This window comes from Podarcis filfolensis (assembly GCF_964270895.1).
Source record: "Podarcis filfolensis genome assembly, chromosome: 3".
Classification (NCBI taxonomy): Eukaryota; Metazoa; Chordata; class Lepidosauria; order Squamata; family Lacertidae; genus Podarcis; species Podarcis filfolensis.
The window spans coordinates 26,800,922-26,817,704 of NC_139606.1; the positions used below are offsets into that span (position 1 = coordinate 26,800,922).

Here is a 16,783-nt window from a genome sequence, read left to right on the forward strand (position 1 = left end):
TCTCAGATCTAATAAAACGAACCAAATTATGGATTTAATAATAATAATAGATTTGTTTTGTCGTCCATCTCACTGGGTTGCTACTCTTGGTGGCTTCCAGCAAATTAAAACATTGTCCACCGTTTGTGAGTTCTAGGTTTATGTATGTTAAACAGAGTATAATAAATGCATACAATAAATATACCATGAACAGCTTTTGCAGTCTATGATAGGAAGCACAGACTGAAGTAGAAATAGAACTCTTGAATCTAAAAGGCCAGGAATGTGCTTGAACAGAGAGGAAAAAATGTATTTAAAATACCCACAAAGAGAAGCTGATAAACAATGATGGAGCAGTTAGCGCACCCATGAAAATACTAAGAGATGACAGCGTAATTAAAGGTGTTTTTTTAATCACCATTATTTCTTTCTTCTGTAGGCTTCTCGAAAGACATGATACAATGGCTCCTTCACAGTTTTTGGCATTTTCCAAATATTCATATCAAGAGACTCAAGCTATCTCTCAAGCGGCCGAAAGCATGGAAGCTTCGATGCACGTTTTGAAAGGAAAACTTCACCAGAAGCATAAACGTTCCTTGCTTCCAAGTGGTAAGCACAAGCAGATGCTCACAAGGATCCCTTGTGGCTGCTTAAGGGTTGTGCTTCTTAGATTAAAGCAGTATTGACTTCATTCTAGTCTCATTTTGCTGCAGGTAGGACTTAAATTCATATCTGGGCTGTGCACACAATTGAACACAATTGAAAAGAGGCCGCTTTTTGTGCTTCAGGGAAGAAATTCAGATACTCCAAATAACAAAAAACACTTGTATCAGTGTCTGAGATCCTGATGCGAAGTTCATCTCAGGAATGCTTTAAAATGTTTATTTTTGTTTGGCTTGAGTATACAGTTTACTAATGTTTCTGGACATGTAAAAAAACAACAATAAGCATTTAAGAAAAATATTTGCATTTTATTGCAAATATGCAACTGGCATTCAAACTCTGTGTGTATGTGTGTAGTGTGATTCTTGCATCAGTATTTTGAATGGTGTTGCACCAGTAATTGCTGTATTATTAATTTGCGTTGTTACCCGAAGCCTTTCGAGAGACAACATTTAAAAACATTAATATTCTACCATTAAAAAGAGAATAAAACAACTTCCAAAACAGACACAGGAAGTTTAGGCAGCATACTAGCAACAAAACAATGTAGCCTATCAAAAACATTGGGGAAAAGATTAGATTTTCTGTGGCAACGAAAATATGTCAAAGAAGGTGCCAGGCAGGCATTGCTGGGGAGAGCATTCCACAGATAATGAATGGTAGTCAAATGCTGTGCACAAAGAATGAAGCCATGTTTTTAATTTCCAGACATGTTACCTGCTGATGTTCTCATGATGATTACCAATGTATCTGGATGTCTGCCTTACATGCTGCCACCAAAATGCCCAGACAATTGTATGACCAGGAAATACAGACATATCACCGGAGCTTGCCAGAACAGGTAAATCTTACAGCAAGAGGTATAATTATGTTGACTCTCCCCCTTGTAATGCAAAACAGGCTGGCCTCCCTTGTTTTTCCTTGGGCTTCCATACTCACTTAGTTTCACATTGAAACTCTCTGGGTTTGCTTCATTTGAGAATCCTTAGAATTTTTACAAGCTTGTTTGAAAAATATAGTTGTGATTAAGGATAAATGTTTGCTGTTTAGCCCATTATGGACGCATCTGTTGGCTGTAGATGTTTGTGGGAATGTGCAGTATCATTTAAACCCTGAACCATCTTTGAGGAGCCCCAGTAAGTGCTTTAATGTTACATGTATATTGAATCTGGCAGTTCAGTATTAAGATATACAGTGGTACATTGGTTTAAGAACAGCTTAGTTTATGAACAACTTGGATTAAGAATGCTGCAAACCCAGAAGTAGGTGTTTTGGTTTGTGAACTTTGCCTTGGAAGCAGAACATGTTCCACTTCCTGTTGAGTGTAAATTGAGTCCCCCACTGCAATGGGAAAGCACGCCTTGGTGTAAGAACGGACTTCCAGAATGGATTAAGTTCGTAAACCAAGGTGCCACTATAGTTAGATTAAGCAACCTTGCATATAAAGAAATATATAAAGTGTAGATTTGCATTCAGGCTGTGAAGTGGAGCTTTATATGAACACAGGTTGCCCTTGGCAGATGATGGACTGTGTCAAAAAATTGTACCCTACACTTCACTACGGATATTTCTGTGCATTCTTCCTTGAACACAGCACTCTTGCTCATGTTGCTGAAGATTCGGGTTTCCCCATTTGTTTCAGCTGAGGGAACAAATCCACAAGCACACAGAATGTGCTTGCAGTTCTGTTTGCCTCCCCACCACTTTTGAAAAGAAAGGTTTCTTACCCCAGTAACATTCCAGTGATCTTCTAAAATATTAAAGCAATCAGGAAGAAAATCACTGGTTAAGCTGTTAAATTAACATATCATTACTTTTAATTGAGTGAAATAGCACTATGTGCAGTATTTTATGCCATTTCAATAAAGACAAATCAGCTGTAACTAATCTGAATGCTTTATTAAGGCGTACGTCAACCTTCAAATGTGAATTATCGCAGTTAATTAAATGTATTACTGTCCCACATTGCTGTGCAAATTGAGCCCCTTTGTATACTGAAGATCAATGAAGTATTACTAAAATAATTGTTCCCTGTTAAGTGTCCCTAAAGAAACATAAGTCTATGACTAACTTCGTGTAGATCATCTGTGTCTTTCTGTACAGTTGCACCTTGCAGCGACTCCTATATACAGCGGTAACTCAGGTTACATACGCTTCAGGTAACATACGCTTCAGGTTACAGACTCTGCTAACCCAGAAATAGTGCTTCCGGTTAAGAACTTTGCTTCAGGATAAGAACAGAAATTGTGCTCCGGCGGCCCAGCAGCAGCAGGAGGCCCCATTAGCTAAAGTGGTGCTTCAGGTTAAGAACAGTTTCAGGTTAAGAACGGACCTCTGGAACGAATTAAGTACTTAACCCGAGGTACCACTGTAGAAGGAACAGTCTTTTTTGTTTGGTGCTCCAGTAAATATCTGTTCTTCTTCCTATCATCATCATCATTCCTTACTCATTCTTTAGTGCAGCCTTCCCAAGCTCCAGAAGTTGTTGGACTGCCACTCCCATCAGCCCCAGCTAGCATGGGCCGTGGCAAGGGATTGTGGCAGCTCTACTGTGGAGGGAAGGAGATTGAGAAAGCTGTTTCAGGCACTCCGAGAAGCTTACTTGGGACTTTGTGCTTTCACCTATGTCTTTTGCACAAAGAAAGAATTAATTGCCCCCAGGTTTGGGGAGCTCTGAAAATAGCAAAGGGCTTGCCATAGCCCACTAAACCCATGCAGTTGAGTGTGCACGGACATGAAATTGCCCTCCATTCAACGTGAAAACCTCTCATCTTTTTCAACCTCTTTTCTTCCTTATTCCCAATAATCACATGGCTTTGGGTGATTTCCTTGAGATCTTAGTTTTCTTTCTTGCTCTTGAGCCATATTCCAAGAGGTCATAATAACATGAGTTGTGTTTACAGGCCAGGATCCAAAGAGTTACTACTTCAGGAGTGTGGAAGGACTTGGGCACGCCAAGCAAAATGTTTGACATCTCCCCTTCCCCTTTCCTTATGCCATACTGCAAATTCCTTCGAAATCCGCTCCAGATTCAAGAGAGGTATATCGCGTGGTATGGAGTGTTGCCTGTTTGATACCCACAAGTTCAAAGCTCCATTGAGAAAGTGGAATTTGTTCCATGGCACTTTGGATCCTGGCCACAGCCTCCAGCTATAAAAAGTTTTGCAGGGGATAGCTGACCTTAAACTTGTTCCATACTTATCTCAAGTTTGAGGAGTTGCATATGATTGCTTTTCATAAATCTGTCACTGAATTGAACTCGTAGATTTTGAATATTTGCCCACATGCCTGCTGCAGTTAATGTTGCTGGCTATATCAAAATGTATTCTAAAACATTTTAATTGCATAGGGAGCATCCTAGATGGGGAGCCTCCAACACAGCCCTGGCTAGATGGCTTCCTCCAGTTTATGAAGATGGACTAAGTCAGCCCAAAGGATGGAATTACGGTTTCCTACATAATGGATTTCCATTGCCGTCGGTTGGTACTCTGTGAAATCATTAAAATGTGTTGTTTTTTTTATAAGAGATTTCTATACCCTGCATCAACAAAGTTTCCAGGCATAGAGCCACAGCACAAGAGAGAATGTGATTAAGGAAAAAAATAAAACCCACCCACTAAACAGTAACAAATGAGACTTGCTTCCAAGCAGACTGGCACAGGATCGCAGCGCTAATGTAGCTACCACGCAATAAGGTCCTTTGTTTCTGCCTAAAGATGATTAGAGACAAGCTTCTTGCAGGAGTGGCTGCCTGGGGCTGTGGGTGCCATGCAGCGTGTGTGGCCCTGGCAGTGAAATTTGTGGATGCCTGGCCCCTTCATGGGGAATTTGTGGGTGCTCGGGCACGCAGAGCCCCAGGGAGTTAGCACCTATGGGTTCTTGTTTACCGCTTAGAGCAGGACTGAGAAACCTATGGCTCTTCAGATGTTACTGAACTATAACTCCCATCATTCCACTCCGTTGACTAGGCTGACTGAGGCTGATTGGTTTCCAACAATCCAGAGAGCCACAGTTTCCCTATCCCTGCCTCAAAACAACTTTGCCAAGAGAGAGGGTGTGTGTGTGTGTTAAGCTGTTTAAGTTGTACATGTTTAACAATTTAATAAAACTGAAATATGTTTTTAAAATAGAACAACTTTGTAACTTACATTATTTTGGCTAAAGTGGTACGTTCTTGGCTGCTTTCATCCCCTTTGGCTATTGAATGAAAAGTAAATAGTGTCTCACGTGCCAACACAATTAACTCTTTTTCTCCAGGTGCGTGAAGTGACAAGAAACATTATTGAGGTATCTAATGAGGCTGTTACTGAAGATGAGCGACATTCTGATATGATCACTGTGTGGGGGCAATACATCAGTCATGACCTTGCATTTACGCCACAGAGTGTAAATCGACCTTCCTTTCTGGGAGAAGCAGACTGCCAACGAACCTGTGAAAACAGGAGTCCATGTTTTCCAATACAGGTATCCTTTTGGTTTGTTTTCTTTAAAATATAATGGTTGATAAAAGTAGTTAAAATGTGAGAGAATAAATAAGGCCATGTTTATATTTTGTTGCTAAACCAAGAGTTTTATCAGGATGGGGGGGGATTACTATGGTCTTCTGCATCAAGTTTTTCATTCCAGTAAGGAAAGTAGAAACAAATTATTCTCTGTTTTAAAGGTGTCATTCAGTGTAAATTTTCCTATGAGGGCAAAGACAGTGAAACACAAAATCTAGAAAGCTATTATTTCACTGGGGATGAACTGATTTTCAGAGTGTTATCAAAATTCACTAATTTTGAGTTCCTTTTTCAATTAGTTTTTATTGGCCACAATAAGTTAGCATTACAGGTACGCTATTCCATAGGAACATACCCAATAATGAAGTCACTATTGTATACACCGACTGGCAATAGGCCTCCAAGATTTCAGACAGTGGTTCTTGACCATCCCTCCCTGGAGATGCTGGGAATTGAATGTGGGACTTCCTGCATGCAAAGCAGATGCTTCTACCACTGAGCCACAGCTGTTCTTGATACTTGTTGTGCTCTAGAAAAAACATCCTTATGTATGTATTGCTATGAAGGGCAATTTTTTTTCATTATTTTTTTTTAGAGTGACTGTGGGCCAGTGACTTTCCAGTGTTTTGCGCGTGAGTCTTTCGCAGCACTGCCTGGAGATGCCAGGGATTGAACATGAGACATTCTGCATGGAAAGCACATACCATACTTTTCCTTGTATAAGACTAGGTTTTTATACTCTAAAATTATGCTCAAAATAGGGGGCGTCTTATACATGGATAGGGACACGGGTGACGCTGTGGATTAAACCACAGAGCCTAGGACTTGCTGATCAGAAGTTTGGTGGTTCGAATCCCCGCAACGGCGTGAGCTCCCATTGTTTAGTCCCAGCTTCTGCCAACCTAGCAGTTCAAAAGCACATCAAAGTGCAAGTAGATAAATAGGTACCGCTCCGGCGAAAAGGTAAACAGCGTTTCCGTGTGCTGCTCTGGTTCACTAGAATCGGCTTAGTCATGCTGGCCACATGACCTGGAAGCTGTACGCCGGCTCCCTCGGCCAATAAAGTGAGATGAGCACCGCAATCCCAGAGTCGGCCACGACTGGACCTAATGGTCAGGGGTCCCTTTACCTTAAACATGGATAGTGCATAGGGGAGACGTGGGATTGGTTGATGCCATGAGCCGGAGATTGTCAGCAGTGTGTTATTGGTGGCTGCATCAAGGGGTGGTGTTGATTGGCTGTTGCTGCGGTAATTGGGCAGGCAATTGGCTGCTTCTACCAGCGAGGGGACAGACGTTAGCAGGCTGTTGCAACACTCACGAGTGTTAGCGTAGGTCTGGCAAGTGAGTGTTTTTCGGCACCCCCCCAAAAAAAGCTCAACAACTCTAGGGAATCTCCCCCCCAGTTTCTTAATTTTTTTGTCCCCCAAAATAGGGGGCGTCTTATACACAGGGGGGGTGTTATGCACGGAAAAGTACAGTACTCTACCCCTGAGCTATATGGCGCTTCTCTGAGGATATATGTGAGAATATATATGAGTCTGTAATTCTGCTGCATGTTTTTAGTATGGGTTTTCTATCCTTGAAAATGTGTGTTTGTCAAAAGCAGTATGATCCCTAGAATTAATGAATGCAATAATTTGCTGTTCTGCAGGAGATTTTTTCCTCCTTCTCCTCCTTCTCCTGGCAAACACTGCTTGAAAAGCAGAAGGCACCTTTGGAAGATACTTTCTACTGATTAGCACCTTCCCCTGAAGAATACAAAAGCTCTTAAGCAAAGAATTCAGTGTTCAGTTACTCCTTCGCTGGCTTAACAGTCCCCTTACAGTGCCTTCACTATAGCAAGCCTCCCCCCATTGCCAGATTATTCATTCCTGCTAGTCACTGTTTGTTTTGACATGAAGTCTTTCCCGTTAATTAAAATTCTTACTCCATTTTAAATTTCCCTTTCTGTACAATGCAAGTCAAGAACAACACAGAATAATGCCTAAATTTAAAGGCCAAATTATAATCCCTTTGAACGAGGAGGTGCACCTACCGAGCCACAGAGACTCCCGTTTATATAGCTATTTCAGATGCAACAGAAACCTGATACTGCTTAGGATGGACAAGGACAAGAAACCTACCCTGGACATACTACGGGCCCTTGTGAAGAATGTGAACATACCCAGCAGATCTGGCATAGCAGTTAGGGACCCAGCCTTTACAACCTACAAGCAAAGTTGCTTCTACAGTTCTGGATTTCTATTGGGAACAGGGGTAGGAAGGTGACAGTTGCTTCCCCATCTCTTATGCCATTGCACCTAACAGTTAGGAGCATGGGCTAGTTTTCCCTCCCAATCCAAAATCACTCCGTGAAATCGTAAAAGCTGTGCAGCGAGCCAACAGCAATCTGTGTGGAATTTGCTTCCACAAGAGGAGGTGATGGCCACTAGACAAATTCAAGGAGGCTTTGAAAGAGGATTAGACAGTTTCAAGGAGGCTTTCAATAGCAACTATGTACCACCTGGGAATCACAAGTGGGGTCCTGCTTGGGGGTTCCTCTCTCGTAAGCATCTGGTTGGCCACGGTGAGAACTAATGGGCCTTTGGCCTGATCCAGCAGGTGTCTTCTTATGTTCATATGAACTGGAATTAACTGTTGAAGAAGCAAAGAACATGATGTAGTGGTGGTCAATATGAGGTCCTCCTTCCTATGGCAAGTGGTCAGGGATGACTTGAGCTGTAGCCTTATGGACTGAGCCATTTACTTTGTTTAGTTTACTTTTAGTTGAAACTGAATTCTTTTTAAGAGCATTTTGATCAGACCTAGGTTTCACTGTGCCAGCAGGGATAGACCAGACAAAAATGCAAACTCTCACACTTGGAGTTACTCTGACATTTCTGATCTAGATCTTTGTTTCATTAATTTGATTGAGCTAAAGGCGTGTGTGGAATTAAGGTGATATTATCTGGCAAGCTTCTTGCAAATTGGTAAATAAGTACTTTATTTGCAATGTGCTTCTCTGGCCATGTTTTTGAAATGCTACCGAGGGTATTTTGCAGAATAAGAATTGTCAAGGAAAGAGTTATCCTGGCTAGGTTTTGTTTTGCTGCTTCTTCAAATAAGAGGGCTCCATAGAGAGATATTTTTTATTATCCTGGACTTACTTCTTCCTGTGGAATATCATCATGCTCTTCCATAGCACACAATCTGGCAGATGAAAGTACCACGTGAAGCGCTCCACTTGGGAAATGAGCTACAGAACTGCATCCTGTTAACGGTACAGTTTCAGAATATCTAAAGATTGTTTTATTTTGTACTTGTTTCCCCCATCAGTGGACGCTGTGAAATTATAGAGCTGGAAAATGGGCATTCTTCCAAACCAACGTGTTGCCCTTTTCACCCTTCAAAAAGTAGCAAACAAACATGTATTTAAAACAGATGGGGAAAAAATTTCCTAGGTTATAGTTGGCTACAGTAATACACAAGACTCGCTCCTGGAAGCTCACCCTGAGGGCTCTTTGCAGTCAGGCAAAACTCACTGTTTGAGGTTCCTTCCACAGGGATGTCAGTCAGCAATTGATGGTGCCTCTGCTGGTGTCAGGTGTGGCACCCTCGCCCTCCTGATATTTGTCTTTCTTCCTTTCATCTTAGGCTTTAAAATTGCCTGGAAACTTTGATTGCCTATGCGTTTTGAGAATCTACTGTTGTTTCCCCTTTCCAATTTTTAAACAGTTGTTTTAATGCTTTTTTGTAAGTATAGTGAGAATGTTTATTGCTGGTAAAAAACTTTACTATGCCAGATGGTTTAGGGAGGAGTCTATGCCAGATTATTATTATTATTAATAATATTATTATTATACTACAGTGGTACCTCAGGTTACATACGCTTCAGGTTACAGACTCCGCTAACCCAGAAATAGTACCTCAGGTTAAGAACTTTGCTTCAGGATGAGAACAGAAATCGTGCTCCGGCAGCGCAGCGGCAGCAGGAGGCCCCATTAGCTAAAGTGGTGCTTCAGGTTAAGAACAGTTTCAGGTTAAGAACGGACCTCCGGAACAAATTAAGTACTTAACTCGAGGTACCACTGTACATTAAGGTGCTGTTGATTTTTAAAAGAAATATCACGTCTAATTGCACCATAAACTATAAATTATTTCCCCCATGCATATAAGGCTCTCCTGCGCATATAGGTTGTCCCATTCCTTTCAAAGCAGGTAGGACATACATGAATATCACTCATTTAAGGAATCGCTGCATGGATTATTCTCCTACCTTCAGTATGTTGCGAGATTGAGTATTACAAAATTACTGTCCATTTAAATAGGCTCATACGAAGTCTGATGGGTGTGAGCGTCCGCTGTGTAAAATGTAGCAACTGTACTGTGCAAGAAAATTACAAAAGCTGTTGCTGGTGGTCATATATCTATAGCTTATATGCCCCCTACTTTGCACAAGGAAGACTTGACACCAAGGCTAGCATAGCTAACAAAAGAGGCTTCTCATTGTGCCGCCACCTGTCCAATAAGAGCATCCAGAAAGATTTTTCTAAAACATTTTGGGAGGTGTTTTTGTCTCCTTCATAGGCAGTGTGCTATCCTGTGGGTGGGGGGGTAGAAATGCACGTGACCATTCTCAGTTGTGTATTGTGATTGTCGTCGGCATAATAATATTGACTGCAAATTCTGGCTGCTTTTAATACGAAACACAGCTTCTAAAACAAAGGCAGAGAAAGTCAGATGAACCTATTGCAATGGGAAAAGTGTATAGGAATGTTTATTTATGAAACTTTATGGAGCAATTGTGCCACAGGAAGTTCACAAGAATCCTTTGTATCTTAAGTCAAGCTAGTTTTGGCTAGTGTCCTGAAAGATACTTGGTACACTAATTAAAAGATGGATTTTTTAATGCAGTCCCAGTTAAGATGGAAATAACTTATTGACGGTTACAAGGTGTTTCAAAGTGGAAGGGACTGTCCTAGAAGGCGGTGGACTCTTCTTTGTGGGAAGTTTTTAAGCAGAAGTTAGATAGCCACCTATCAGGGATGATGTTGTAGTGACTTTTCTGTGCTGTGCAGGGAGTTGGGTGACCTTTGACCTCCATTCCAACTCTCCAGTTCTTGGGAGGGAAATGAGCCCCACGCTGGCCCCTTTGGGTCTTGCAAAAATCCTCAAGGGGGAAGGTTTTTGATATGATAATGAGAGTGAACAAGCAGGCAGAAGCAGTTTTTTCTCTCTCCTCTGAACCTGAAAGCTGAGCCAATGCTACATCAGGCACGCATCTGAGCAAAGCATGATGGGACATTGCTTGAGGGAGGAGCTAGTGGATTTGAACTACATTTTCAGGACAGAGGAGATGAGCTCTGAGGATGAAGAGCCACAGAATTAAGGACAGCAGACGGCAAACATACAAATGGTCATCTGTCATGTGTGATCTAGTTGAGATTCCTGCAATACAGGTGATTGGACTATATCAGGCATCCCCAAACTCAGCCCTCCAGATGTTTTGGGACTACAACTCCCATCATCCCTAGCTAACAGGACCAGTGGTCTAGGATGATGGGAGTTGTAGTCCCAAAACATCTGGAGGGCCAAGTTTGGGGGTGCCTGGAACACTCTGTCACAAGAGACTAGGGCCCTGCGGGACTTGACATCTTTCCGCAGGGCCTGCAAGACAGAGCTGTTCCGCCAGGCCTTTGGCCAAGGCACAGTCTGACCCCCTCCTTTGGCAATCCTCACAGAACTCTAGCCCAATGGTTGCCATTAATCTGATTTGAACTGATTTTAGAATGTTGTATGATTTTACTATTGTTAGCCGCTCAAAGCCCGGCTTTGGCTGGGGAGGGCAGGATATAAATAAAATAATAATAATAATAATAATAATAATAATAATAATAATAGATCCTCAGGGTCCTTTACAACTCTCCAGTTCTATGATTCTATTGTTCTATGAACATTCATCCATCAGATGTGGTGACAATTTATTTATTTGTTCATAACAGAGAATCCTCGGAACTGTTGTTTAACCCTCATAGAGCTACAATTCCCAGCACCCTTAACAAACTATAGTTTTTGGGATTACTTGGAGCAGGCATCCCCAAACTCGGCTCTCCACATGTTTTGGGACTACAGTTCCCATCATTCCTGACCACAGGTCCTGTTAGCTAGGGATGATGGGGGTTGTAGTCCCAAAACATCTGGAGGGCTGAGTTTGGGGATGCCTGATTTGGAGAAATTTATGACTGTTAAATTGGTACAAGACTGCTTTAAATGTTTGGTCTGGATGTGACCTAAGCCACTTTTCAAAACTGTCCCAAGGCAACTTACCTTATTAACAAATATGCTATTTATTTATTTAAAAGCATTAAAACATATGATTCAAATCACAAGAAACCAGCCAGTTCTATTAAATGTGCCCAATGCAATTAAATGGATTACCTGCCCCTTTGAACAATTTGTGTTTTAGGGTTTGTTTTTCAACCTCGATTTATTTACGTTCCTTTCTTAAGGATTGAGAATAAGAAACATCCCTCTGAGCAACGGATTTCTTTTTTCAAAATAGAAGGACCCTCTTGAGTATGATCATTACAATTCAGAGAGAGATTTTAATAGCTGGTAGCTATTTGATGGCCTCTGCAGTAATTAATAAAAAAAAATTCAGCGTCGTAATTATATTTTATTTAAAATAGCCTTGGTGATAAATACAATTAAATAGCTGGAAATATTTTCTTCTAATGATTCAGGATGAAACATCCTGTGAATATACTGCCTCTAATTTTAAGCAGAGGATCAGCTCTCTAACTCTTCAATGTGAAAAGCTAAGGTCAGGTGGGTCCTTTTTAGCAAAGCTAGAATCCTGTTCTAGAAGTATTTCTTTATTGATAGACTTCATCAAATAACCGAGGTGGGTTGTTATCTTCCTGCCAAAGGAGGAGGCAGGAGGCACCTAGAAGGTCACTAGTTTAGGCAAGGTACTGCCCTAGGATCCATAGATCATGTGAGTGTCTGCAGAGGTTCTCTTGCATACAGCTGTACTTGCCCAGGATGAGGAACCTATAGCTTTCCACATATTGTCAGGCTCCAACTCCCATCAGCCCCTGACAGGGATGAGTTAGAAGTCCAACAACATCTGGAGGGCCACAGATTGCCCACCTCCAGTCTACACAATTGGTAACTTTGTGTTCACGATGATAATTGTGTGGACAGAGCTCCGCATGTGTATAGGGGCTCTGTTCAAGTATTCAGATCAAGGTATGCAGGTTGAAAATATAGCCTGATACTCCTTTCCATGTGCATCAAAGTCTTTAAATTCATTTAATCTTATCCGGCAGAGCTTTGCTTCTGAGTCAGCGCTTGGAAATGAGGTGAACTACAAAGAAGGAGCCTAGTTCATTTTGGTCCTGTAATTTCTCAGAGCACATTTTTTTGGAGCATGGATGATGACTCCTAGGTACAGTGGTACCTCGGGTTAAGTACTTAATTCGTTCCAGAGGTCCGTACTTAACCTGAAACTGTTCTTAACCTGAAGCACCACTTTAGCTAATGGGGCCTCCTACTGCTGCTGCCGCGCCACCGGAGCACGATTTCTGTTCTCATCCTGAAGCAAAGTTCTTAACCTGAAGCACTATTTCTGGGTTAGCGGAGTCTGTAACCTGAAGCGTATGTAACCTGAAGCGTATGTAACCCGAGGTATCACTGTATTATAAAAGAGCACATACGATTGTTGCAAGCATTGGTGTTGCTCTTGCAGATCACATAGGATTTGGGGTCTATGTAGGATGATGTTTCACAGTGGTTCTGTGATTGGAACGCTACATCTATTTTTCTTTCCTAGAAAAAAAGAAGTATCCAGGGGAGGGGCTTATTTGGGTCAGGATCATTGAGGGTGGGGAGCAGAAGGCATCTGTGTTTCGGCTCCAATGCACCATCTCTAACCCAATTTGCCCAAAGAACTGCAATGAGCTACAGAAGGTAAAACTTTCAGGTACAAAATTATGCCTCTATATTTCCCCCTTGTAATAGACAAGCTGAGCTTTCCTTCTGGCATGGTACTGTGCAAAGGAAATAACTTCATGTAAATACAGTACAGTAAGATGTTCTAGGTTGCAAGAACAAGAAGACATGAGGCATGTTTGATGTCACTTAAAAAGCAACATAGTAAGGAAATAAACAAATAAATTAAAATAAATGAATGGGTAATAACATACAATAACATAGGGACGCGGGTGGCACTGTGAGTTAAACCACAGAGCCTAGGACTTGCTGATCAGAAGGTCGGCGGTTCGAATCCCCACGATGGGGTGAGCTCCCGTTGCTCGGTCCCTGCTCCTGCCAACCTAGCAGTTCGAAAGCACGTCAAAGTGCAAATAGATAAATAGGTACCGCTCCAGTGGGAAGGTAAACAGTGTTTCCGTGCACTGCTCTGGTTCGCCAGAAGTGGCTTAGTCATGCTAGCCACATGACCTGAAAGCTGTACGCCGGCTCCCTCGGCCAATAAAGCGAGATGAGCGCCGCAACCGCAGAGTCGGTCATGACTGGACCTAATGGTCAGGGGTCCCTTTACCTTAATAACATACAAAATGCATTGCATGAGGGGAAATTGCTTTGCAGAAATGTGTATTTGAGGCAAAATTGCATACAGAAGTATGTACATTAGGATAAATCCGCACTAAAATGCTGGTGAGCTTTCAGGAGGACTTTTTAAAATGTAGAGAACTTAAGAATGGGAAAATGAGAAATGGGGAGAAACAAAAACTGACAGATTCCTACACCTCCCCCTGCCACCGCTTGGTGTGTTGCAAGAACCTTTTCACCTTAGTTCACTAAGTAATTAAATGCCTAGTGAATTTATTCAGATTCTACTTCACAAACAGCGTTTCAAAAGAATATAGGATCCAATATAGTCATACCAAGCAATAGTAGGAACAGTGTTGCTATAGATTCACTTGGTGCTCTGGCTCTGAGGAATTTACAGTTTAAATGGGAAAGGCAAGAGAGGAAAGGAAGAGAAGAATGAAAGAGGGGTGGATATGAGCAATGGGAGTTAACCTGGGCTTAGGCTCATTTTCAGCTGGGGGAATGGAGGTCCATTGGATCCTAAAAATTCCTTCTCTTCAATTGAAAGGGAAAATAAGATGCATCTAAACGACCAAATTAATAAAGGAGGCAAACACTGCATCAGGGGAACATCAAGCAAAGAAAACACTTGATTACACAACAGAGGCAATAAAGGCCACGATTAACCAGAGAAATATTCATTGTCAAAATAAAGGATCACTCCTTGGAACTGTTTCCACTAAACTAATGAGCAAAGAAGTGGGAGCATTTATTAATCAAACAAGTTTTAATCAGCTTAGAAGATAAGCAAGTATTTAACATAATAGCCTCCTTGATAGCATTCCCCACAGTAATGAGTTTTCAGTGCTATTTTAGAAAAAAAAAAACCAACACGGCCTATTGAATAATGTGGGGGGGGAAATGTCATTAAGCCACAGATTTTAAAGCTCCATTACAAGTATCCTTCAGCCCTCATCATCTCATTTAAATCTCAGATTTCCTCTCTGTGTGCCTGGCATTTCCCCCATTCAGTCTGGTTTTTCTCCACCTGCATTAACACAAATTTAAAAATCCCCTTTTTGTTTGTTAATAGCACCTTGAACATGGAACAGATTTGATGCATTTATAATGTAATATATGATACCTGCAAGATTAATATAGGGGTTTATAGAGCTTATCTTGACTTCTAGAGTATATGCTTAAAAAAAAAAGAAAAGAACTACTCTCAACAGCAAACAGAAGAAAAGGTGGATTAGGTCAGCAATCTCTACAAAGCTGGTGCTTTTTTTCTTTATCAAAGCACTGCAGAGGTTTCCCTTGAGGGGTTATTTTAGCAAACTGTATTGAAAAGTACCAGCCCTTCCTTAACAATCGTACATAATGGCAGAGAAAATTTGTCCTCTTTCCAAAGTTTGGTTATCTTTTGAAATTCACAACTGAGAGAGTTCCCCATGAGGGAACGGCCCATTTTTCTTATCCTGCCTTGTCATGGTTAAACTTCAGACAAAATGGGTAGGGGCAACAGGGCCAAGGACAAGATGGAGTTCCATCATCTCCCATTCTGTGCACAGAAGCCTACTTCAATACAGAACAAGAACCTTCCCTGCAGCTGAGGGCACCAGGTTAGCTTAGGGGTTGTAGGCCGGCCATGTGTACACACAGGTCTACCCTCCCAAGACCTTGCTTTCATTCTCTCCTTTCCAGCATCTGCTAAGCCAGCTGACCCTCATTTTGTCTAATCATAGGCCCTGGCCTGGCGGAGAAACACATTTCTAAGTCGTATTTTCTTGTAGGTATGTCAGGTAAAAAAAAATGTGTATGTGGATTTTGTGCATCCTTCATTTTCAAATACTGCACGTACACACGCACACATATACCTTTATTCTGGTGGGCTACTGAAAACCTCCCATCATTCTTACAAATATCTGAGAAATTGGCCAATTGCCTGCCCTGGACAGGATTGCACTTCCTTTGAAGGAGCAGGAATGCAATCTGGCTTCTGGTTCCAGCTTCGCCCCTGGAGGACCTAGGTAGCCTTGGTGGTAGCTGAGACGGGTGTCAGCATAGTGCACCTCTGCTCAGAGATCGACACTGGCTGTCAATTTGTTATTGGGCCAAATTCAAAGTGTTGCTATAAAGCCCTTAGCAGCTTAGGAACAGTTTACTTAAAGGGCCGCCTTACCCCAATTATGCCTGTTTAACCACTTTGTCATTCACATGAGTAATACATGTATTTACAAGACCAACACGCTATGTATTCTCATATTTTAACTCTTCCCCCTCACCCCACCAAAAAACACATTTTAAAATCAGAGCCCATATGTTGTGAAACTGCAAATGATATCTGTGTCCATTAAAACTTGGGGGCCCTTTGAGTGATTATGTATTGATGGGGTATTAATTGATGCCTAAACTGAAACTGCAGATTTTCCATTGAATAGATTTCAAATAAAGACCTGGAACTGTAAAATGGAACACAATCAGACCAGCAAAACAGCAAAAATATATATCAATATATTCCTTTAATTTGCCTGTGGAGCCCAACTGTTTAACAGTAACAACAAAAGGATTTGTCCTTTCTAAACAAGAGCATTAAACTGCTTTATGCCAAGTGCAAGGGGAAGGGTGTGATTTGTGCACATGCCCCTGTTCCCTTGACAACTGATGTTATGTACTGAGTTGAATAGGATCCAAAAGGCAGCAGTCTGATTGGTCCTAGAACAATAGGATCCAAAATGCAGCTGTCTGATTGGTCCTAGAACAATAGGATTCAGAATGCAGCAGTCTGATTAGTCCGCAGGAGCCACCCAATCCAGCTCCAGGTGGAAGTGAATCCACAACCTGATTGGCCTACAGGAGAATCCCAGAATTAGCCGATCACGTGCAGCCCATTGTGTAAATAATGTATATAAAGCAGATATTTTGGGGGAACATTCATTCCTCCTCACCACTATGAGCTGAATAAAGAGCATGAAATCCACTCTCGACTCTGAGTATATTTCAACTGATGTGTCATGAAAATGAAAGAGGCCTTCCACTCAGAGATCTAATCCACTGTGTGCACAATACACCATAAGAAGCAGCCCTAAGAGTTCAGCCACA

General features: G+C 41.7%; 1 protein-coding gene across 5 annotated transcripts in view; it reads left to right on the plus strand.

Moving 5' to 3' along the window:
• The window catches only part of TPO (thyroid peroxidase), a 96,097-nt gene that overhangs the window by 29,246 nt on the left and 50,068 nt on the right, over positions 1–16,783 (plus strand). For all 5 annotated transcript variants that reach the window (XM_083607204.1, XM_083607203.1, XM_083607205.1 and 2 more), the window contains exons 4-7: positions 419–588; positions 1,351–1,483; positions 3,992–4,121; positions 4,900–5,106. In XM_083607204.1, coding sequence (XP_083463330.1) covers positions 419–588; positions 1,351–1,483; positions 3,992–4,121; positions 4,900–5,106 — 640 coding nt within the window. The remainder of the gene's footprint in view (positions 1–418; positions 589–1,350; positions 1,484–3,991; positions 4,122–4,899; positions 5,107–16,783) is intronic.